Below are 23,329 nucleotides of genomic sequence, written 5' to 3'. Positions count from 1 at the left end.
ACAAGCTTTACTTATCATAAATTTTCCAACACAGGCAAATGAAGGGACAAAGGCCCCTGTCATGTTTCTCTATCAAATCTGCCTTTAGTTTGCTAGCATTAAGTCTGAAGTTTGCTCGGTACTTCAATTTATGGTAAAATGCTTCTTCTTTACCAGACTTTCTCTGTTAATCACACATTCCTATACTACTATATTTCGAATGTTTTGCAATATATATAACTTTCTGTACACGTGCTATTTTCTAAAAGTTGTCATACCCCATGTTCATACCAATAAACCAAAAAAAAAAAAAAAAACTTTTATCCACACCAATGCAATCTCGATTGTGAGCTCCGCACTTTTCAACAAAAGAAATCGAAAATGTGATTATCAATGTGAGAAATGTAGTTTATAAATGCAATTTTCCATGTAATCAGACATGCTTGAAAACTCCCTTCCTGACCTAAGGATTACTAACTAATTACTTTGATCTGAGTAGGAAAAAATATATGGCCCTTCTTTTAGACAAGCAACAACATAAGCTACAACTTAATCAGATCTTGTACAGTGAAAAGAGAATTTAGAAGGAAAACAGAAGAGGGAAAAAGCAAAACCTCGTGTATTTCACGATAATGAACAAGGACAATATGCTCCAGACTCCTGAAATAAATAAGCATCATTACCGAATCAGATTCAGCAGTATCATGCATACATCACAGATTGGAAATGAGGTTTAAGAGTTCAGCTAACTATAGTTACACATACTTATCAAGCAACCAATAACATCTGCGGACAAAGTGTGGGTTTTCTTCACCATGTGCGTAGTATACATGGATCCTTTCTTCATTACCAACCTGATTGACGGGGAAAAAAATGAATGACCAGAAGGAGTGTCAAAAACCAGATACTGCGACATCAAATTCACGTGAACAAACATATACACCCTAAGAACATGAGAATTCTCACTTTTAAGTGCTCGTGAGCTTCTTTAACAGTTTTCCCATCCTTTTTCTTTTTCCAATTGTGGCCATCTTTACGAAAGTTCCTAAGCTTCTTCCTGTCAAATAATACAATAGTACCACCTGGTGTGCAGAGAAAAAGAACAGAACATCATAATCCGAAAGAAAAAAATACTTCTCAGATTTATATTAATCATAATATATGAAAAGGCTGTGAATGAATTATGTCACATGTCATTTGTAGTATACTGGTTCACTCATAATGTACATCACAACAAGATTCGCAAATCTCTAATCTTACAAGTTTACCCTTTTCTCTATTTGTTAAGTACTGCTTAGATAAGAATTCACAGATTTGAAAGTTTATAGTTTTGTTAAAAAGATCATCTGAAGCAAGAATGCCATGCTTTAAGCTTTTATATTGGCATGGAAGATGCGCTGTAGAAACTGAAAAGCAGAAATGGATGAGATAAGAAACAGTCTGCGTAATTTTTTTTTGAAAAAACAAACACTGCATCTCTTTTCTTCATTATGACTCTTTAAAACTCAAGGACACGAGTGCAAGCTTGTAGAACAGATCTTGTTCAAGGTCGTGGAATAACTGCACATCAACTTTACTAGCATCAAGTTGTTGCCAATAGCAATAGATAATTACTTCTCGGCAAAGTCACTGGCTTGACATGGATGGTAAAATGTTTGTAATTGCAGAGTATGGCATGAATCTCATTGGGTCGAAGCCATCTGCGTCTTGCTTCCTCCATAATGATTCCAACATCCAACTCTGGGCCGCATAATAGACTATTTCAGTACATAAGTCGACAAAGATTATTCACAATATGCATTAATCATCGCTAAATATCTGGTCGCCAAAATAAGATTCGCAAGGGGCCAACAAATAGCAAAAGAAGGGCACCGTGAAAACACAAATTATCAGCTTTCTTCCTTCCCCATAATAAAGCGTGAGTGTTTTATACTAAACTACCTTATTGAATCAAAAGCTAAGACTACTTATTCAAATGGATGACGTCAAATATACAAAGATTCCAATATTTCTTCCCGTCGTTACATTCCTTTTTAACATTGCTTAACCAAAACTAAAATCGTATGATATGTAATATGATTTACCAAACGTTAGGATCAAAACAAGTAAAATGATAAATTTTCCAGCTTTGTGTTATGCCATTTCAAGCATCGAAATTTCAACTCTGCCATCACCTGAGAGAAAGACAGTAGCGGGAGAGAGAACAAGATGAAACCGTTCAAATACATACATACCCTGCATTGTATGGAATCCATGTATCTCTGAGCCCAAGAGCTGCCCCGTTAAGTTGTTTGCCATCATACAAACCTCCGACAGATTCCGAATTCCCCGTCAGAGCTTAATCAAAAACTGCACAGCTCTATCTGAGAATCTTGTGCCAGAATTAAAGAAACAGAATCGAAAATTATAATAAAGATTGAATAACAATCGACGTACCGAGAATACGTTTAGTGTGGTCAAAAATAAAGATTATGATTAGTGAAACTGAGATTAAACCGCCAGAAGAGTTGAAAGAGCCCTCAGAAAAAGAAGAAAAGAGTGAGGAATTTAGCTGATGGAGGAGAAGGGTTTAGTCGGATTGGAATCAGGAAGAAGAAACAGTAAGAAGGGCCCGTCGTCGGGCTGAACAACACTCTGTTCTGATCCTTTCTCAATTTCCAAAGTCAGGGAAAATATAGACAAACCAAGGAGGCCTCCATTCTCTTTCTAACTGACTTTTCTTGCATTGCGACTGACTGACCAATAATAATGCTCTAAAATAAATTATAATGTTACTTTAATATTTATTTATTATTTATTTATATTGTCCTTTTTTCCCAGTATTTATTATAATTATCAATAATCAATCTTTTTTTTTTTTCGCCAACCATCAATAATCACTGGTCCTCTAATAAGTTACTCCTTCCGTCCTAAATATAGGATCCTTTTATAGGACCGGAAGAGTATTAAAATGCACTTGCAAAACGTATTTGGTCCGAAAAAAGAGTCCTATAGCAAGCCATGTGCTCTGCAAAAGGCCTGGATCCCCTAGAATAATCACCACCTCGTATGTATCGAACTTCGAAATCTCGCATTTTTGCACTGATCTTGAAAATAATTGATACAAGCAGTGCCACGAGGTGACATTTTATAGGAAAACTAATTTAAAAAATCTTATTTAAAAATTTGATTAATTAAAAAACCTGATACACTTTTATAGATAAAAATTACCCGTATTTTACTGAGTTAATACACGGAAAATACTGAACTTGAATTTATATTCTTCTAATTAATAAAAATTTTAAACGGAAACTTTTAACGATTTGTTTTTATTTTATTTGATGCCAGATATATAATATATTTATAACTACTAATTATCCTTAAATTGTGGAAGATCACAAGAATTATTGTAGCTAACAGGAGTCTGAGTGTAATAATTCTTTTCGTTTTAAAGGTCAAGTTGTAGCTAACACTACTTGTTGAATTGAATTAGTACTTTAATGCCTTCAGTTCATGTAGTGTTTTGATCAATTTATAGATTCTTTTGATTTATTCTTAAGATTGTTTAATACTCGTCAATTTATAAAATAAAATCTCTTAAAATGTTTAAAATGCGTACTTTCTTGATCACTAGGACAATGATATATTGATATTACATGGCACCATCATCATCATAATCACTACTACTACATGATAAGAATAATTCAGACATTTCAGACATTTCCTTTTTTTGGTTCAAAGTTAGTCCGTCATATTTCTAACATGTTTATTTTATTTCTTTTGCCAATTGCCACGACACATTTTGGGGCATATGATAATTGTAGATCGTTGAGGTAGAGATAATACGCACTATAAAAAACGTATTACCTATAGTTTTTAATATAAGACCTTATTTGATTTTTATTTTGGTCCTAGATATAAAATCTCAATTCATTTTATCTCTCATGTTTATATTTTTTTCTAAGGTAGTTCTTCTAACAATAGTAGTTTTAGCCAATAATAAAGATATTTTAAGAAAGACAATACATATTTATTACAAATAACTAACTTAACTTATTTCTTTATTCTTCTCAAATTAGTCAACTAGCTCTTATAATTAATATCGGAAGTAGTATAAAACATTAACATCACATGTTAGGTTTATCATAAAAAGATTTTTTTTTTTTCACATATGTATTTATAATTTCTTAGCTTTGCACGGTAGCAGTCCATGAGGTCCCCCCTTCTAATGACAGGCACGGATCGTACCTTTTTTTTTCCCGAAGTAGCAATAGATAGCATCCCATGAATTCAAGGACACCACAAAATTTAGTCTTATTATAAATAATTATTTTTTCATTTTACAAAATAAAACTCCCTTTTATGGTGTAAAATTATTTAAAATAAATTCATCCACACTAACAATATTCACTTCAAATTTGATAGTTAAATACGAGATTTTCACGTGTATTAGCCTATCAATATATATATATATATACATATACACGCATATATACACACACACAGTCTTGTATTTATAAATCTCGCTTCTGATATTGTGAAGCTCCCTAGCATGGAGCTGATGTATTGGGAATTACAATCTTAAACACCGGTGGTAACCCTAACAAATGATTGGGAAACCATGTGCAAAGTAGGTAATCATGTGCCGAAACAAAAAGTACGTTTTATAAATTTATATTTTTTTCCTCCAAAATATTCATATGAAGCATCAGAACCTACTAAAAAGTACTAATAGTTTCAATACACATAAAAAAAAAATAATTTAAAAAAATTAATAGATATTTATTATAAATGATTAACTTAATAAATTTTTTAAAATATTTGTAAATTAATTATTTAACTCTTGTATAAATATCCAAGTGAGGTAATGTATGGGCTAGCTTGAAGCGGAATACTCCCTCCCGTCCTTAATATAAAACTTTGTTTGATTTTTATTTTGATTGTAAATATAAGATTTCAATCCATTTTGTCTCTCATATTTATGTATTTTTTCCAAGATAATCCTTGTAACAATAATAGTTTTAACCAATATACTTGCTTAGTAAGAATATTTTAAAAAAGATAACACCCATTTATTGCAAATAACTAACTTAACTTCTTTTCTTAACCTTCTCAAATTAGTCAACTAGCTCTTATAATTAAGATCAGAGGCAGTACTCTGTAATCAACGGTTTGATATGTGGGATGTGACGGAGGACCCCTAACACAAAAAAAATAAAAATAAAATGTACCTCAGTGAGAATGACCTGCACAAATGGAAAAAAAAAAATATATATATATATATATATACTTGTATATGTATGTATAAAACAAACATACGATGGTGAAAAAAGGAGAAAAAAATGCAAATGTTTAGGAAATAATAATATGAGTAATACAGAGCGGAGACAAAGGAAATAGCATTCACCCCGGACAAAATAAGTGTTAATATCACAAAGATAACAGGTAAATCCATCACTTGATTCCCAGATGTCTAACACACATTAGATGCACCCCCCGTTTCATAATATAAGATGTGGGTTAGAAGAAAATTATAGTCTGAAATACTCTTCCGTCCTTAATATAAAATCCATTTAACTAATTTGATTAAATTAAGAAAGTTAGGTAAGTTAGTTAATTATAAGAAAAGTGACACATTTTTCCTAAAACACCATAATCATCCTTCTTAATACCTCATCTCCCTTTTCTACTTGATTATAGTTGAGGAAATATCTATAGAAGTAATTTAGAGAAAATTGATAAATATGAGAGATGGGTCTTATATTTAAGACCAAAACTAACTTAAAAATTAGGTCTTATATTAAGGACCGGATGAGTATAATATAAGACCTTATTAGAACAATTAATATAATTTTTTCATTTTCACCCTTATTAAATATAGGAGAGAGATGATAAATGGTAAAAATGTAACATTAAAGATAACTTTATCATTTTTTAGCGGTAAAATAGGAGAACTTTATTATCTCGAGATATATGTAATACTTAAACTTTTATTTATTGGTGTGCCTGAAAAGTTAACCAATTTCTTATATTATACTCTTCTGGTCTTATTTATAAATCACTTCCAGCATATTTCATATAGATCAAGAAAAACTTTAAACTTCATTAACCTTCATTTGAAATTTAACACCTTTTCAATTTTATTCCTATTAATATACACTATAACTTATGTAAATAAAGTCAACACAATAATAAATGAAGGGTAAAATTTTATGTCTGTATAAAAAATTTATCTCAATACCCTATAAATAAGATAAGAAAATATTTTCTCTCTCTATCCTATAAATAAGACTAAAAGAGTAGACTAAAGGGAGTATGATAGTTTCACATGGAGTTATCATTAAAGGATTAACGATAAATGCTACTGGAATCTCCACACATATATTATTACTCATGTACGTGGAGGTCAAGGTCACCGAATATGAACAGCATGCACAATAATCTTGAAAATATAGATGTTACACCTCCTATATTAAATATAAGTCATTTTCAAATGCTTATTTTCGGAATCATCAAGCAGACAGATACAGATGTGTGTGTGTGTGTGTAGTAATTATGTTTTTAGCATCAAGCCACTGGACATTCAAAGGTAACCTTAATCAGTTTAGACATCTGAGTTGGAAAGGACCAAAAAATCACAGAACTCTTTTAACAGATATTTAACATTAAATCATATGTGATTGTTGTTTATATATTCCTCCGATCTATAATATAAGACATATTTAACTAAGAGTATTCAAACGCTCTTCCCTCGGTTACTTAGTTATGATTAAGGAAGTATTCATAGAAATAATTTTAAAAAAAATTAATAAATATGAAAAATAAATCTTATATTTATAATTAAAATTAATTTAAAAATTAGATTACGAGAACAGGGGTTTGAAACGGAAGGGGTACATTTATCATATGACAAAACGTTTTTTTTTTTTTTCTTTTGGGGAGGGGGGTGTCTTATCATCGGTCCCGTGGTCGCACTAATTAATCTTGATGTTGTCTTATTATCTATTTTCATTACTATTTTTCAAAGACCGATCGAAAAGGTCCGCACCGATGGAACGATAACGTCAACTCAATGAAAAAGAGAAATGAAAATAAAAACATGTTTCAGATTCCTTTTAACTTTTGTTTTGGATTTTAGGAAGAAGTATAATGAGGTCTTAAAAAAAGTTATAAAACAAGTCTCAAAATTATCAGTCTCTACCTAAAAACTTATCATTATTAGCTGTTTAAATTGTTATTAAAAATTTTTAGTAATTATCTTTTTCTTAAATCTTGACTGTAATTCTTTTTTTTTTTTAACTGTTAGTTAAGTGTAACACAACATCACTTTTTTCTAGAAATCTTGTCGTATTTTCGTATCACACATGACTCATCCTTTTAAAAACATCAGGAAAAAAATCTCCCACTAAAAATTTTATTAATGAGGAGAATTTGATAAATTTTTATGTAGAGCATTGGCACTCTAATTTGAATCGTTCTTAGTGATAAAATTCTAGACCTCTCCGTAATTTTCTTTTATTTTTACTAATTATACATTTACGCAATGAATTTTGTGATAATAGATTATTAGTTAGCTAATTGACAAATTTAAGTAAATTAAAAAGATTTATTAAATTAATTATTTATAATAAATAAATATTATCTTTCCTAAAATATTCTTGCTAATCATATATATTAGTGATAAATACTATTTGATGAAATATTTAATACGTACAACTATTATATGAACTACTTTAAAAAAATAAATATGAAAAATAGAGTGAATTAAGATTTTATATTTAGGATCAAATTGAATATCAAATTAACTTTTATATTAAAAACGAATGTACTATATGTGTTTATGAGTGCAAATTCAATTATGATTCCACCACTGTGGATTTCTCATAATTTTAAAATGAAAGAATTATAATAAGATTCTAAAAAGAAAAAAATAATTATAAAATAAGTTTCAAAAGTTATCTTTTTCTATTCTGAAACTTATTATTATAGACTGTTTAGATTAATAAAACTTTTTAGTAATTATTATTATTTTTATCTCATTATAATCCTCTCTTATAAAATCTAGAATGAAAATAGAAACACGTCACGCAAGTTTGGAGAGCATAGGCCGCCGGGTCCTTCAAACACTTGACGCGGACATGCTTCCAAGTTCCTGCGGCGGACGAATCTCAATCCCCTTCCTTTAGAGATTCCTTTATTTCTTTTTCTTTTTTAAAATTATTATTATTATTATTAATTAAAGCTTAGGTAAGTTGGATTGAGGCTCTCGTTAAAATCAAGACATGTCTCACATATTCCTCTATTTCTGTTTTATTTATTATAATAATTTTTTAATCATAAAATATAAGATTAGATCATTAATCCAAAGAATTGAAAATATTAGCTAAATTAATAGTGTATAGAAAACATGCATCAATTTTTCTTAGCTCTTTTAACACAAGTTACTTGAAAATATTTCTTTAATATATGTAATTAATATTCAATAAGAATAATGTTTTTAAAAAAATTATAAAAATATGAATTAAAATCTTGTATTTAACAACAAAATAAACATTTTAATTATCTTTTATATTTAAAAGGCGGCGAGTATATAACATTGGATTATCTAAGTTGTTGGATGCCCAAGTTCAAATAAAACGGTTTCTTGTTTTTCTTTCTCGGTTTTCTTCAGATTATCTATCTATAAAATGAGCAATATATATTATTAAGGGTTAAAAGACACCTAACATCTCAAAATATTTTTTCGAGTATATTCGGTACTCTAAAATACTTTGTAATAAATCTAATATAACATCCTAAATTTTATTTTAAGATTTATGCAAAAATAAAAAAATAATAAAATAATAAGCTAAAATATAATAATATTTTATTATTATTATAAAATAATAATATTTATTATTATTATTTTAAAAAATTAAATAATAAAAAAAAAGAAACCCCCCGCCCACCATTTGCCCACAATGGAAATTTGGGGGATTGGAAGTAATTAAGAAGGAAAAAAAGGGAGGAGGCTGTTGCAGGAGATAAATGAAGGGAAGGGTGATCAATAAGAAATAAAGAGAGAGCGAGAGACAGGGTAGAGAAAAAGATTGTAAGATGCGGAGAGGAAAAAAGAGAAAACAAGAAGCGGAGCATACATGCTTTTTGAAGGATAAGGCAAGCATTTGGACATCAGTTAGATACATAAAATTATTTTTTTTTATTAAATTTTTTTATAAATATTTTCTATGATTTTAAGCTTTCTAATGACAATATTATTATAGTGATTAGAAAAAATTTTAAAATTTAGGTATGGTGTAAGTATTGAGTTTTAATAATAGATAACTATAAGGATTTAGAGGTAAATGAGTAGTTAATTTTAATCGGTTTAGATTTATCCATTGTTGATTTTAGTATTTAAAAATTTTTTTAGTTAAAAAAATATGTTATTTATGAGATATATCATATTTATACCAATCAAAATTAAATAAAATAATTTATTTGAGTTGTTTGACATATTATTGATATTTTAATTGGTTTTGTTTTATTTATTGGGTAACTGAAGGTTTTTAAATAATTATTTTAGCTAAAAAGTCCACTATTTGTGGAAAAAAAACTTATTGTTATACCATTAAAATTTTGATTAGATTATTTATGTACGAATATTTGAGATACTATTAATTTTGATGGTGGATTTAAATTTCAAATGAGATTTTTTAGAATTTAAAATATAATAATTTCATTTTTGAAAATTTTGAAAAATTCTTTTTATTAGAGTAAATAATCTGGTGGATGTAGATGAATAATTTGACTTGTTAAAAAATTATAAATTTGTTCTAAAATACTTAATTTTGGGTTATGAGTGTTGTGAGAATTTAGAATAAAAATTAAATTAAATTAAATTAGAAATTTAACTAATATATATAAGCTTAATTAATTAATTAGTTTATATTAATATATGGTTATATTAATTATGCAGATTAATTATTGGATTATTGGTTTGATCACAGGGTTGACTTTGTGGTAATCTTTTTTATAACCTCGTTGAAAGGTAACCACTTTCCACTTGTTATGTATACTTGTATGATGTTTGTGAGTAATTTTAAATTACACGAGATTCTTGAAATACCACTGGGATATGATTTGAGCAATGAATATTATGGTTGAAATTCCTTAAAATACTTCATGTTATTGAAAAATAGTTATGAAATTATGAATTTATAAAGTTATCATGTGGGATATAAATTTATTGAGAAATGATTTTGAGGATTGATATTAATTACTGAAATTTAGAAATCTTGATTTTGGTAAATGTGAAAGTTATTATGTTATTGGTAAATGATTATTTCTATAAATCTCCTGAATATAAATACGAGAGGGGATGGTGAATATTGATTGATGAGAGGCATATTATAAAGCAAATAAAGGGGTGAATTTTGTACATATTATAGAAGTAATAAAGTGATAGAATGCCAGATGTACATAGGTTGATCATTTGGCCCATTAATGTGTTGTAAGGCATATAACACCCAGCTAATGGACTAGACGGGAAACCCATAGTCCGCTCTTGTATTCTGTGGATTTTAGTCTGTTCACATCACTTGATCGGTGAATTTATTGTGTTGAGCTACCAATCACACGGGTCAGTACAAGTCCATAGGTTCAATAAGAGGAAATAAGGTGTAAGAAAATAAGGTGGAATTGAGAGTGAGATATTGCATTTATATATATATATATATATATTTATCCACGTGACAATTGTGAATGTTATGATTTTTGTAATTGTTCCACTTGACACCTCCAATCACTTACTTATATGCCTGATGAGTAGGATTGTTGGTTACTGAGACATTTGTCTTACTCCATAGTTTAACATTTTCAAGTAATAGTTTTAGGAATGGTCCGTCAGGAAAGGCAGCAGAGGCTTAGCTATCAACTTTGTCTTGTAGAACCTCCTTTTCATGTAATAAATATTTGTATATTGCCACATACAGCTCTTTTTGCATACTATGATTTATTTATAATTGATTGTCTTAGTTAATTTTGTTGCCAGATTGCATGCTAGTAGAAGGCTAAAGGTTTTTAAGAGTTTTACTTGTGTTTGTGAGTTGTGGATCCACAATGACTTTCAAAAATAGTTGATTACTATTAATTTGAAATAATTTTATTTGAAAAATATCATGTTATAGGCTTAAAGTTAAATGTGACGTTCTGGATTTCGTAAAACCCAAGACCCAATGATTGTGAGATATTATTAATTACGGTTTTCATACAATTTATCTAGTAAAGCTCTTATAATCATGATAAATATCTCTAAAGATTAGTTCAAATCTTTTCTATCATGGTTAACATTTCTAGCGGATCAAATTTCTTTTTATAACCACAATAGTCTTTTCAAAGATTATACTAAGATTCTTTTCTACTATAGTTAGTATTATTAAACTTTAAGTTTAAAAATATTAGTAACAGGTTGGAGAGAACCATTGTTACATCCAGCATGTTGAAGTAATTTTTTTTAGATACATCTAGCATCTTGAAGTATTTTTTTCCTACATCCAACACTTTAAAAGTATTTTTTTTATATGTGTCTTACACCCAAAAATACTATTTGGTGCATCTAACACCAAGGTAAAAAAAATACTTCAGGGTTGTAGATACATCTAAAAAATATTTCACGATATTACATGTATTACAAAATACTTTGGAGTGTTAGATATATTTGAGAAAATATTTTGAAGTGCTAGATGTACCTTAACCCATTATCAAGCTGATATGATGTTTGGCAATTATAGTTAAGAGCCAAATCAAAATTCATGAGATTTTTTTTTTTAAAAAAAAAAGTGATCAACGGCTAATGATGTTTTTAGATTTTTTTTCATCTTTCACTCAAAACCTACACATTTAATATACTACTCCTATAATCCTATTTATAAGGTAAAGAGAAAAGATATTTTTTGGACCTATTTATAGGGCACTGAGAAATTTTTTGTACTGATGTACAATTTTACCCTTCATTTATTATTGTGTTGACTTTGTTTACATAAGATGTAATATATATTAAATATGGATAAAGTTAAAAAGTAGTTAAATTTTAAATGAGAGTTAATGAAATTTAAAAGTTTTTTTTAGTTTGTATGAAATATGCTGAAACCAACTTATAAATAGAATTAGAGGAGTACTATTTACAAAGAGTTGAATGGACGATATCATAGTTAAGTAAAATTTGGGAAAATGCTTAGCTTCAATTGGCTCAAAAAGCCTTTATAGTTTTTGAAATAACAAGACTTATTATAAATTTATATTTAATTAATTTCAATTCAATATTAAAAAAAGTATGTGAGTTGAAATATTACAATACCAACAAAAATTGTTTCAATTAATAAAAATCCACTTATAATCTATAAAATTGTCTTGCTATTCGGAATCTTTTTTTTTTTTTTTAATCAGAGCTTGCTATTCGGAAGCTAATACTTTGATATTTTATGTACATGCATGCATACATATATATATATATATATATATATAGAGGGAGAGGAATATCAGAATAAATACATAAAGCTGAGAGCCGAGCTGAAGGGTCCGATTTTGCCTTTTACAGAGAAAAGTATGATGATGGTCCGATTGATTATGACTTGAGGGAGTCCGTGAGGTGATTGATGCGGGAGATCCACACCTTTTGAGTCTTTTCCTTCCTCATTCATTTCATCACGTGTCACCGTCCTAGTGGTTTTTTCATTCCATGTATGAAGCCAAAACAAATCAAATTTCAGTTTTGTTGACATTTCATATTGGAAAAATGCTTTTTATTTCCCATACATCTGTTCTTTTTTTTTTTTGGTACAAAGGATGAAGCTAAACTTTAAAAGACGAAAACAAAACAGAATCAAAGGGGATTAAAAGGGTGTTTGGGTAAAAATAAAACCATAGTTTCAGAAGTACTTTTACTGTATATGAAGTAAATATGTAGAGGACTTTGCCTCAATTTGCGAAAAAATGCTTTTCATCTAGGGTAAGCCAAACACCTCGTAAATCCCAGACTAAGTTAGCCAAAGCCCTTAAACTAGAGGGACAGGAGACGAAAAAAACTGTCTGCGCAAGACCCTCCTTCGCCAAAGCTTTTGCTAGGCGATTTTGCTCTCTTGGTATGTAGTTGACCTCCAGCTCCCAGTCATAAGTCATCATCTCTTTGATTCGATGAAAAATTAAGCTGCCAACCTCCTTCCTACTTTCTTTTTTCAGCATGGTCACTAGAGTTTTAACATCAGATTCCACTATAACTTTTTTGAATCCCATATCATGAACCAGGATCAGATCTCTCAAAATAGCCCATTCCTCCGCTTCAAAAACAGAACAACACCCCAGATGATGTGTAAACCCAGCAATCCAATGGCCATTAGCCCATTACAGTCCCTAATAATGCCCCCACATCCAGCTTTTGTGCAAGAGGAGGTCATAGCCCCATCTACATTCAGTTTGACTCAATCTGCGGGCGGTGGCAGCCATCCCGTAAGGAAACATAGTTGTTCCAAGTGTGCATTATTTCAAACACGGGATCAAGGGGTTTTCGAAAATGAGGTTAAAAAATAACCTTGTTCCTCCAAGACCATAATTTCCAAAGTATCACACCCCATAAAAGATCCCATTTCGTATCACCATTCCTACCAATATCATTCTTGAGGTTAAGAGCAAACCAGTCACACAGAGGGGCTGTAAAAAATTGTTTGAAATACTTGTGGCTTACCAATTGTACCCATATATTTTTCGCAAAAACACAATCCCTCACAATATGCAACACAGTTTCAACAAAATCACTGCAGTCTGGACATAAGGGAGAACAAGAAGACCATTTGCTTCTCCATGGATTTGTTGGCAATCTATTACTGAAGGCTATCCACAAGAAGACTCGAATTCTTTCAGCTCCCCTCCATTTCCATACATCTGTTCTTTTGTCTCCGTAGATAAGTTGTTCATAATATGGATCCAAATTTAGTAATTCAGGGATGGGAACTATACAACAAAATTTGTTAAAAATTAAAATTTCTGCATGATGTAACCTATCTCATTTCATTTCTTTATATGTTATTTCTTCACATATCAATACTTAAAACTTGAACCACTTTACTGCTAAATAATCTTCTAAAAAGAAAATTAAAGCGATTTATTTTTTTAGAACATTAAATTAAACAATTTTACTCTTTAGGATTTAATTTATGGAGTGTCTTTTTTTGGACTGTAATTTATGGTGTTGAGCAGGAAGGCATGTTGCATACTTCCATTGCAAGTACAATGCAGAGTTGCAGAGTTGCAGGGTTAAAATTCAAATTTGGGCCGAGTCCAGCCATGAGTCCAACAGAAAAATAAGTCCAAATAATTCAGCAGCAATTACCCAGACTGGACCCTAGACTGGGCAGATAACTAAATAACATATATCGGCCCTAGCCCAAATTGGTCAATAACGAGTACACTCTTTGAATCGAAGTTAGTCATAAAATTTTGAGTCAATAATAACTCATTCTTTATAATTTTAACTCACACTCATGCAACTTATTTAATTTTTATAGTTTAACTATTTAAAAAATTTGTCCCTATATTATAAAAAAATAAAGTTATAAATTTTATGAAGTGCAATGACTAAAGTTTTAAATAATTAAAATTATAGGGATGAGTAATAAGCTAAATACACATATATAAAATAAAAAAATGATTTTAAAAAATACCTGTTGAATTTTAAAATAATAAATAAATTTTGAAAAATAACCAGCATTATCTATTTATTATTTTAAAATTCAATATATATGTTTTCTGTCATTTTTTTTAAAATAAATATTTTTGGGGCATTGACGAGAGAAAGAGTCTCTTCAACCTCTGGAGCTAGAGAGAGGCTATCGACAGCAACCAACCAGCTGGATCCTCTGTTTTGAATTATGAAACTTAAAGTGAATCTATCAAAGTAGCCTGCAGCCAAAGTTGAATTATTCACCTTAAGGTCCGGTTTGTAAGAGGCATTGAAAATAAAGGGTAAGAATTAGAATTGAGATTGAGAAAATCTATTAAAAAAGTATTTTAACAAGAGAAATTACTTATTATATAGAATTGAATAAACTCTATATATATATATATATATATGGGATTGAAAAATACTATGCAAGGAGATGGTATTCACCATTCTATTTTGACGAGCTTGTCTGATATCATGTAATAAATAATTACTTATGTTAAATATTTTTTAATTGCAATTACAGTATTTATCCTTTATTTTCAATATCTTGCATCAAACAGGACCTAAGAGTCCATTCTACTGCTTCATCATGATTCATGATGAGCTTAAGAGAGAGACGAGGCTAGAAATGTATATTAACTAAATTGTATATTCACATGCATGCTTTTCCTCTTCCAATGTAAGCTAATGTTTAGTATGACTCAGCAGAGGCAATCCACCTAATTCAAAATGAATACTCCCAGACTCATTCTCTTATTAATGTTATTAAAAGGATTAGGAATCTTATCATGAGAGATTGGATCTTTTCTATTGATCAAATCTTAAAAAGGTCAATAGATATGCAAACTGGCTGGCTTATCAAACAATCATCAGAGTCTTGATATTAGAATCATTAACAATTTCTCATAAGATGTGTAGATTTTTGACTGTCCGATTTGTCTTATTTTAGTTTACTTTTGCATGGCTTAAATTTTGGCCATGTTATTGAAAAAAATTGATAATGTTGTGATTACAAATAATAAGTAGGTTGATAAAACAAAAGAGAAAAAAAGTAAATCATTTTCTTCATTTTGTGTTTTTATTAAAGTGTACACTCAATTTAACATTTTTGGGCATGAGCTAAGTTGAAAAGTTATTTCCAAAAACAATATTTTTATCATTTTGGAGATGCTAAATTAAGATTTTGGAGGTCCCCTGTGCGCTAAGGAACCAACCAAATAGGAACTCATTGTGCATCATGATTGACATTTCCTCGACTCGCAAAGCTTAAAAATTTCCCTCCTTTCGCGAGAAGAACCCTGAAGTGCCCCTCGTGTGTTTCTCTCTCTCTCTCTCGCTCGAGGCTTTCTTTCCTTCCACTCAAAGATGAATGAAAATGGAAGCGAAAGCTCTACCTACCCCGACTCTGATAATCAATCCCTCCTAATCAGTTACCAATTCATTTTCCATCCCTTTCACTGCACAGAAATCGCTAGAAGCCTCTTCATAAAATCACAAATACCCGCCTCCTCCAAATTCGTTCTGGATCAGCATTCAAACCGCCCAGAAAACACAACAAAAGTTCAGAGGAAGATGAATCCCAAGTGGATTCTTCTGTTGAGCATTTCGACGATATTAGCGATTGTTGTGAGCGGCCAATCGGCGGTGAAGCCGCTGGTGAAGATAGTGAAGGGCAAGAAGCTATGTGACAAAGGGTGGGAATGCAAAGGATGGTCTCCTTATTGCTGTAACGAGACGATTTCTGACTACTTTGAGACATACCAGTTCGAGAACCTCTTCTCGAAGCGAAATACGCCGGTGGCTCATGCAGTTGGCTTCTGGGACTATCGTTCTTTCATCACTGCCGCAGCATTGTACCAGCCTCTCGGATTTGGTACCACAGGAGGAAAGATCGGTGGACAGAAAGAGGTTGCAGCTTTTCTTGGTCATGTTGGCAGCAAAACCTCTTGTAAGTTTTCTGTTGCGTTCGTTCAAATATAGGAAGTGCATAACGTCTCCACCTCCACATCATTTCTGCTGCTTCATTGATCACAATGTTTCATGACATTTAAAGTAGGATGTATCACGATATAAGTTGTTCAAATACAATTTGAAGACTTGCAACCATCTGTATTGAGATAGTTTTGATGGACCTGTGATGGCTTCTTTTATTGTTCTCGTTAGATCCACAGCAAAGGAAGTATACAAAACTATATAACAGGTTTGGCTGGATTATTACGTTGTGATATGCAAAACAGACAGCCAATGGTTATGGGTACTTCAACCTTATCAGTTAGTTATATGAAAAGTTCAGAAAATTCAATCATTTGAATAGGTTGATTATGAACTGGTAATCGTTCGATATGGGATGTTTGAGATATATTTAAAAGCTTGGATGGTCAAAGCTTTCGTCCCTGTATCAGAGAAAATTATGATTAAAAAATGATTTCAGGTGGATATGGGGTGGCCACTGGAGGACCCTTTGCCTGGGGATTATGCTACAACAAGGAGTTGAGTCCTGATAAGTACTACTGCGACGACTACTACAAGCTAACCTTTCCCTGCGCTCCTGGTGTGGCATACTATGGCCGTGGTGCTCTGCCAATCTATTGGTACGCTTTTTTCGCAAGTGTTATTGTCTTTATTTAGTTATTTTCATAATTAATTATTTCAGATTAAGTCCTACCAAATTCTGCACCGAGTATTTAATGGGATGATACTGCAAAATGGGAAAATTTTGCATGATGATTCCTTGACGAAAAAATTTGTATGTAAAACTTGGCATTCTTATTGTGGGTTTGGCTCCTAGTTTTGAATGTCCAAACTGACTTTTGCAAAGCCCATCTTCGATAATGTTTGTTTGGATGATTCAAAATTGACTTTCGCAGAAAGAATTATTAACGCAAAACTGGGTTTTTTTGAACAGAAGATAGTTTCAGAAAACTGGGTTTTGCAAGCTGGTAACTGCACACACACTTAAGATGCTTTTGTTGATTTTCCATCAAAGGAACAAGCATGATGTATAATGTACTATGATTTGTGAAAATTGGAAGCCGTTAAAGAAGCATCTTGTAGGGAAAAGTTTGCAGGAGATATGTTCCTTTCTAATTTATTCCTTTTCATACGCATGAGTTATTTATGCTTTAGAGTTGAATTGCTTTTATGCTTTCCTAAATAATAGATCAAAGCATGGGTTATTTGACAAATGATGATGGGAAGTTATAGTATTTTCTTTAATGGAACTTTCACATCAGGAACTACAACTATGGGAAAACTGGGGAAGCCCTGAAGGTAGATCTATTGAACCATCCAGAATACATAGAGCAAAACGCTACCCTGGCCTTCCAGGCTGCAATATGGAAATGGATGACCCCTCCTGACAAGCATATACCTTCAGCCCATGATGTCTTTGTTGGCAACTGGAAACCCACAAAGAATGACACACTCTACAAGCGGGTTCCCGGCTTTGGCACCACCATGAATGTGCTGCATGGAGATCTTGTCTGTGGCGAGGGATCTGATAATGAGTCTATGAACAACATCATGTCTCACTATCTTTATTATCTTGATCTTATGGGTATTGGTCGGGAAGAGGCTGGACCTAACGAGGTTCTCAGCTGTGCTGAGCAAGCTGCGTTTAAGCCATCTCCTACTTCATCATCAGCAACAAATTGAGCTTTTACTTCATAGCGGTTGGCCTGTCTATTCTTGTATCCTCTTTGAATTGGTGGCAAAACTAATAAGCAAGGGCAAGTAGAGAATATTTCAACTACCTTGGCTTTCACATTGAAAGTAAAACTACTCCAAACACAGATTAATCTGTTGTGCCGCGATATATATCCTGGCTTGTATTTTCTTTTTCCCCTGTATAATTTGAATGTTTGATGTAAGGTTTGTATGAACAATTTTGTTGATATGTATGCATATTTGTGAATTGTACTAATCAAAATGGTTTAAGGTTCCTTCCATATGATTTTTCCTCGGGGCTTGAACGTAGAGCTGATATTGAGGTAGGTGGATTGGTGGATATAATATGCTTGGACTGACATAGGATGTGATTGGGATAACGGTAGCAGAAGTAATTTTTTTCAATCTGACTTTTACAGAAATCAAATTGAGAAAAAACAGCTTCTTTGAACTTATTACATAAGTTCGTTTCAGTAGCAGAAGTCAAATACACAAAATATGGATTTAAACATCATTTTTCAACCTACCTGTTACTTCTCTGGTTATGATGCACGTTTGGGCCTCCAAACGTGATCCCAAACACGCCTAAGTCTAAATTTAAATTTAATGTTTGATTAAAGAGGTTCATGGAATCATTTCCTAAGGAAAGAGATAGAGTAGAATGCCATATCGAGTGAAGCCTACCACTTTTTCTATCTCCCTATTGGATGGCTGTACGGCTCCAGGCAATTCTAGCCCCACGTTTGATTGTAGTAGAATAGGGTTTAATTGACAACGATATTTATTAATTAAATTTTAAATTCTTATTTTTTTCATTTCATGCTTGTTTTCCATTGGACTCTCGTCTTTGCTTCTTTTCTCTTTTGACAAGATGAAAAAAAAGGTCAATAGTTTTGACAAATATCTCAGCTAGGCCAAGTACCAAGTTAGGCCTTCAATCCCCTCCCAAAAAAATACTGTCCTTAATATAAGATTTATCTTAGGAGGTTTTATATTAAAGACCAAAGAGTACTAGGTTAGGCTAGAAATTGGGCTGACAATCGCAGCCATTTGAACATTCTATAATTGGGGTACAACTTGTATGTATATTTTGTACAACACATTAGTTTTGTGATTATTATGACTTTACAATTTTAATGTAGTAAATTTATTTACAATCTTTATATATAAAATAACGTTTAATTAATAAGTTCTTATCATTATAACTTACAAAAAAATATAACTTTCAATAATTGCTCTTCTTTTCTGAATGGACTTTCAATTCTTACATTACGTTTATGTATAATATGTTTTGGATAGAGTAAATTATACTTTTCAATTAATAGGACTATTTGTCTTTTAGTTTTTATGAGTTTTTTGCCTTATATTTTGACATAAACCTAAATCTCCTAACAGCCTCGTAACGTGACTTTACTTTTTCTTTTTTTTTAAAAAATAAAATATTTAAAATTAATTCCGCAAACACATTCTTTTTTTTTTTTTTAAATATCGTCAACTTCGTCACTAAAAATATTTGCAGTGCAGAAAAACAAAATTAACTTTAATACTCCCATATGAGATGATCATGATCCACATACGTCAGACACACTGTATCACTCTCTCGTTTCATGAATCCAAATCAGGGAAAGCACCGCTAGCTAATCACAACTGATTAACTGAGTAATAATAACTACGAAACAATTACCCAGAAAAACATGTTTTGTTAGTTTGTTTTGGTTTTAATTAAAGTTCTAACTATAAAACGAAAATAAAAACAAAGTTGCCAAAATGAGTGGCGCAATGAATCGGAGAACTCAGAGACACTCAATCATTCTTTCGCCCGTCTGAGTTATCGTAATCTCATTTTCACCTCTCAACCAAAACTCCAAAACATAAATATTCAAAGTTTGTCTCTTTTTCTAACACAGAAAGAAAGAGAGGTGGAGAGCAGCGACGATGGTGGGTGGCGACATAGACGATTTGCCCAAGAATGCAGCCAACTACACTGCCTTGACGCCCTTGTGGTTTCTGGAAAGAGCAGCTCTGGTACACCCCACCAGAACTTCCGTCGTCCATGGATCCCGCCGCTACACTTGGCTCCACACCTACCAGCGATGCCGTCGATTGGCCTCCGCGCTCTCTGCTCATTCCATTGGTCTCGGCAACACGGTAACTTTTCTTATCCGGTTGTTTGGTTTCTAAGAAAATGGGAAGCAGAAAGAAAATTTCAGTGCTCTGTTTTCTAATGATATTAAAAAGCTTTGACACGGGAGTTTGGTGAGGTCATAGCTACCATTAATTTTTCCAATTAGTTGCTTACTGGTTTTGTTGCCGAAAATTTAATATAATTACTCTGTTTTTAGATGAGATAGGAATGCCAGTGACACTGAGCTGAACAAGCCTCTCTTTCTCTTTTTGTATCCATTTCTGTTAATTTCATTAAGTATTGTTCGGTGCACTATGTGATTAAATTCCTCAGTTCCTCTTCTTGTTTGTTATAAGTTGAGAAGTATATTTTAAAAACAACCCTTGTTTTCTGATTTACTACTGTGGAAGAAGCAAGCATTCAGACTTCAGAGCATTCAATTTGCTTATTAATGTTTCTGATTTTCTAATGGGTTCTCTCTTGACGCAATGACAGATTAAGGGGAATGCATCTAAATGAACTTAACAATTGAGAGAGATAATCCTGATTATTCGCCGAAACATTTATGTATTATGGTTTGTGTTAGGGTGAGTTCATGTGTGTAAACTACATATGTGAAACAATTGATACAGGTGGCGGTGATAGCACCGAACGTGCCAGCTCTATACGAAGCTCATTTCGGAGTCCCAATGGCGGGAGCAGTGTTGAACCCAGTGAACATTCGCCTAAACGCATCAACAATAGCTTTCCTTCTGAGCCATTCTTCATCATCAGCAATCATGGCGGACCAAGAGTTCTTCCCTCTAGCAGAGGAAGCCCTGAGAATCTGGTCACAGAAGGACAAAAGCTCCTTCAAGCCCCCGCTGTTAATAGTGATCGGCGACGACGAGCACCGGGACCCAAAGGAACTGAGATCCGCAGTGGAGAAAGGGGCGATAGAATACGAGAGGTTTCTGGAGAGTGGAGACCCGGACTATGCATGGAAGGGTCCGGAAGACGAGTGGCAGAGCATAGCTCTGAACTACACGTCGGGGACGACGGCGAGTCCCAAGGGGGTGGTGCTGCATCACAGAGGGGCGTATCTGATGGCGCTCAGCGGAGCTTTGATATGGGGAATGAATGAAGGAGCAGTGTATCTGTGGACACTTCCCATGTTTCACTGTAATGGTTGGTCTTACACTTGGACTCTTGCAGCTCTTTGTGGCACCAATATTTGCCTTCGCCAGGTATTATATTATATTTTCCTTCCCTTGCTAAGCCCGAAATCTAGTCGTTTTGAGTTTTAAAAAGGAATAATTGTCCTGCATTTTACTATGGTTGTCCTTGATATGGGAGTTTTTGTAATAATAATAGTTCTAGTCAATACACTTGATTAATAATGATATTTTTAAAAAGACAACTTTTATTTCTTACAAATAACTAACTTAACTAGTTTTCTTAATCTATTCAAATTAGTCAACCAGTTATTATGTGTTAAGAATATGGGGCAGTATTAGACTATATATGACTTATATGTCAATGTTTCGTTATGGATTAATATCTATTTTGTTTAATTTGTGTGAATACCCAACAATTGGACGCATGCAGGTAACGGCAAAGGCAGTATATGCCGCGATCGCGGAGCACAAAGTGACTCATTTCTGTGCAGCTCCAATAGTGCTCAACTCCATTGTTAACGCTTCACCTGACCAAACAATCCTTCCCCTTCCTCACGTCGTTCACGTCAACACCGCCGGAGCCGCTCCTCCTCCCTCCGTCCTCCGCGCAATGTCCGAACGAGGCTTCCGAGTTACCCACACCTACGGCCTCTCTGAGACCTACGGCCCTTCCACCTTCTGCGCCTGGAAGCCCGAGTGGGACTCCCTCCCCCCTGAAGACCGGGCCAGGCTCAACGCCCGGCAAGGCGTTCGCTACGTCGGCCTGGAAGGCCTCGACGTCGTCGACCCCAAGACCATGAACCCCGTCCCTGCCGACGGCTTCACATTAGGGGAGGTCGTGATGAGAGGAAACGTGGTGATGAAAGGCTACTTGAAGAACCCTAAGGCAAACGAAGAAACTTTCGCGAACGGATGGTTTCGCTCCGGCGATCTTGCCGTGAAACACCCAGATGGGTATATAGAGATTAAGGATAGGTCCAAGGATATTATTATATCTGGAGGTGAAAACATCAGCAGTGTCGAGGTTGAGAATGTCCTGTATTCTCATCCTTCGATTCTAGAAGCTTCAGTGGTTGCGAGGCCTGACGAGAAATGGGGCGAATCTCCATGTGCGTTTGTGACCCTGAAAGAAGAATTGAACGATGATGAGCAGAAGCGTCGCCTGGTTGAAGACATCATCCAGTTTTGCAGGTCGAAGATGCCGGCTTATTGGATCCCTAAATCTGTAGTGTTTGGGCCCTTGCCCAAGACTGCTACTGGGAAGATTCAGAAACACGTGCTTAGGGCCAAGGCCCAAAACTTGGGCCCAGTCCGGATTAGCAAGTTGTAAGTTGTCAGTCCCGCTTAGATGAAGAGAAAGAAACAGAATGGGAGGTGGGGCTCACAACTAAAATTTTAAAGCTCTAAATTTGGAGTTTTTATCTAATGATTTTTGCATAAAAAAATAAATTTTTGGGAAAATTATAATTAAGAAATAATTTGTATTTTAAGTTCTGTTCACATTAAAATATTCAATTATTATATTAAATATGTTTGCTAAAAAAAATTAAATTCAGATCGTCCGGTTTTGATCTAAATGGTGCAAATTTGATGCTCATTATTGGTATTGGTATTACTGTTGAAATGGATCAATTAAAGAGATAGAGATGGGAGAAGGGGTGTTATATCTTATTCCTTTGGGGCCTCACAGAGGCGGTCCACCTGGACTGTCTTCACATCAAAATG

At 32.8% G+C, this 23,329-nt stretch overlaps 3 protein-coding genes across 5 annotated transcripts; 2 read left to right on the top strand and 1 right to left on the bottom strand.

Moving 5' to 3' along the window:
• Nucleotides 1-265: 265 nt before the first annotated feature.
• On the bottom strand, nt 266-14,228 carry LOC114715947 (calmodulin-binding transcription activator 5-like). Of its 3 annotated transcripts, none has more exons than XM_028900866.1 (6): nt 2,416-2,641; nt 2,214-2,328; nt 1,594-1,736; nt 946-1,061; nt 745-833; nt 266-639 (listed from the first exon to the last, which is right to left on the bottom strand). In XM_028900866.1, the coding sequence occupies exons 3-6, from the start codon at nt 1,697-1,699 to the stop codon at nt 522-524; spliced, it is 429 nt and encodes a 142-aa protein (XP_028756699.1). In that variant the 5' UTR covers nt 1,700-1,736; nt 2,214-2,328; nt 2,416-2,641; the 3' UTR covers nt 266-521. The 3 variants fall into 3 exon arrangements, with proteins under 3 accessions (XP_028756699.1, XP_028756701.1, XP_028756698.1); XM_028900865.1 differs by having other exon boundaries at nt 268-639; nt 1,594-1,719; nt 2,416-2,640; XM_028900868.1 differs by lacking the exons at nt 2,214-2,328; nt 2,416-2,641 and adding an exon at nt 14,220-14,228 and having other exon boundaries at nt 1,594-1,709.
• Nucleotides 14,229-16,217: 1,989 nt separating this feature from the next.
• LOC114715946 (chitinase-like protein 2) lies at nt 16,218-18,605 on the top strand. Its single transcript, XM_028900864.1, has 3 exons — nt 16,218-16,604; nt 17,088-17,247; nt 17,890-18,605. The coding sequence occupies exons 1-3, from the start codon at nt 16,229-16,231 to the stop codon at nt 18,308-18,310; spliced, it is 957 nt and encodes a 318-aa protein (XP_028756697.1). The 5' UTR covers nt 16,218-16,228; the 3' UTR covers nt 18,311-18,605.
• A 1,579-nt stretch (nt 18,606-20,184) lies between these two features.
• LOC114715942 (acetate/butyrate--CoA ligase AAE7, peroxisomal) lies at nt 20,185-23,005 on the top strand. Its single transcript, XM_028900861.1, has 3 exons — nt 20,185-20,470; nt 21,080-21,673; nt 22,035-23,005. Exons 1-3 carry the CDS (start codon nt 20,258-20,260, stop codon nt 22,932-22,934), a joined length of 1,707 nt encoding a protein of 568 aa, XP_028756694.1. The 5' UTR covers nt 20,185-20,257; the 3' UTR covers nt 22,935-23,005.
• Nucleotides 23,006-23,329: the final 324 nt, after the last annotated feature.

This window comes from Neltuma alba, unplaced genomic scaffold (assembly GCF_004799145.2).
Source record: "Neltuma alba isolate B1F8T4 unplaced genomic scaffold, ASM479914v2 tig00011620_pilon, whole genome shotgun sequence".
In the NCBI taxonomy this organism is placed as follows: domain Eukaryota; kingdom Viridiplantae; phylum Streptophyta; class Magnoliopsida; order Fabales; family Fabaceae; genus Neltuma; species Neltuma alba.
Note: the sequence above shows the minus strand (reverse complement) of the source record. Positions and strands in the feature narration are given on the sequence as shown.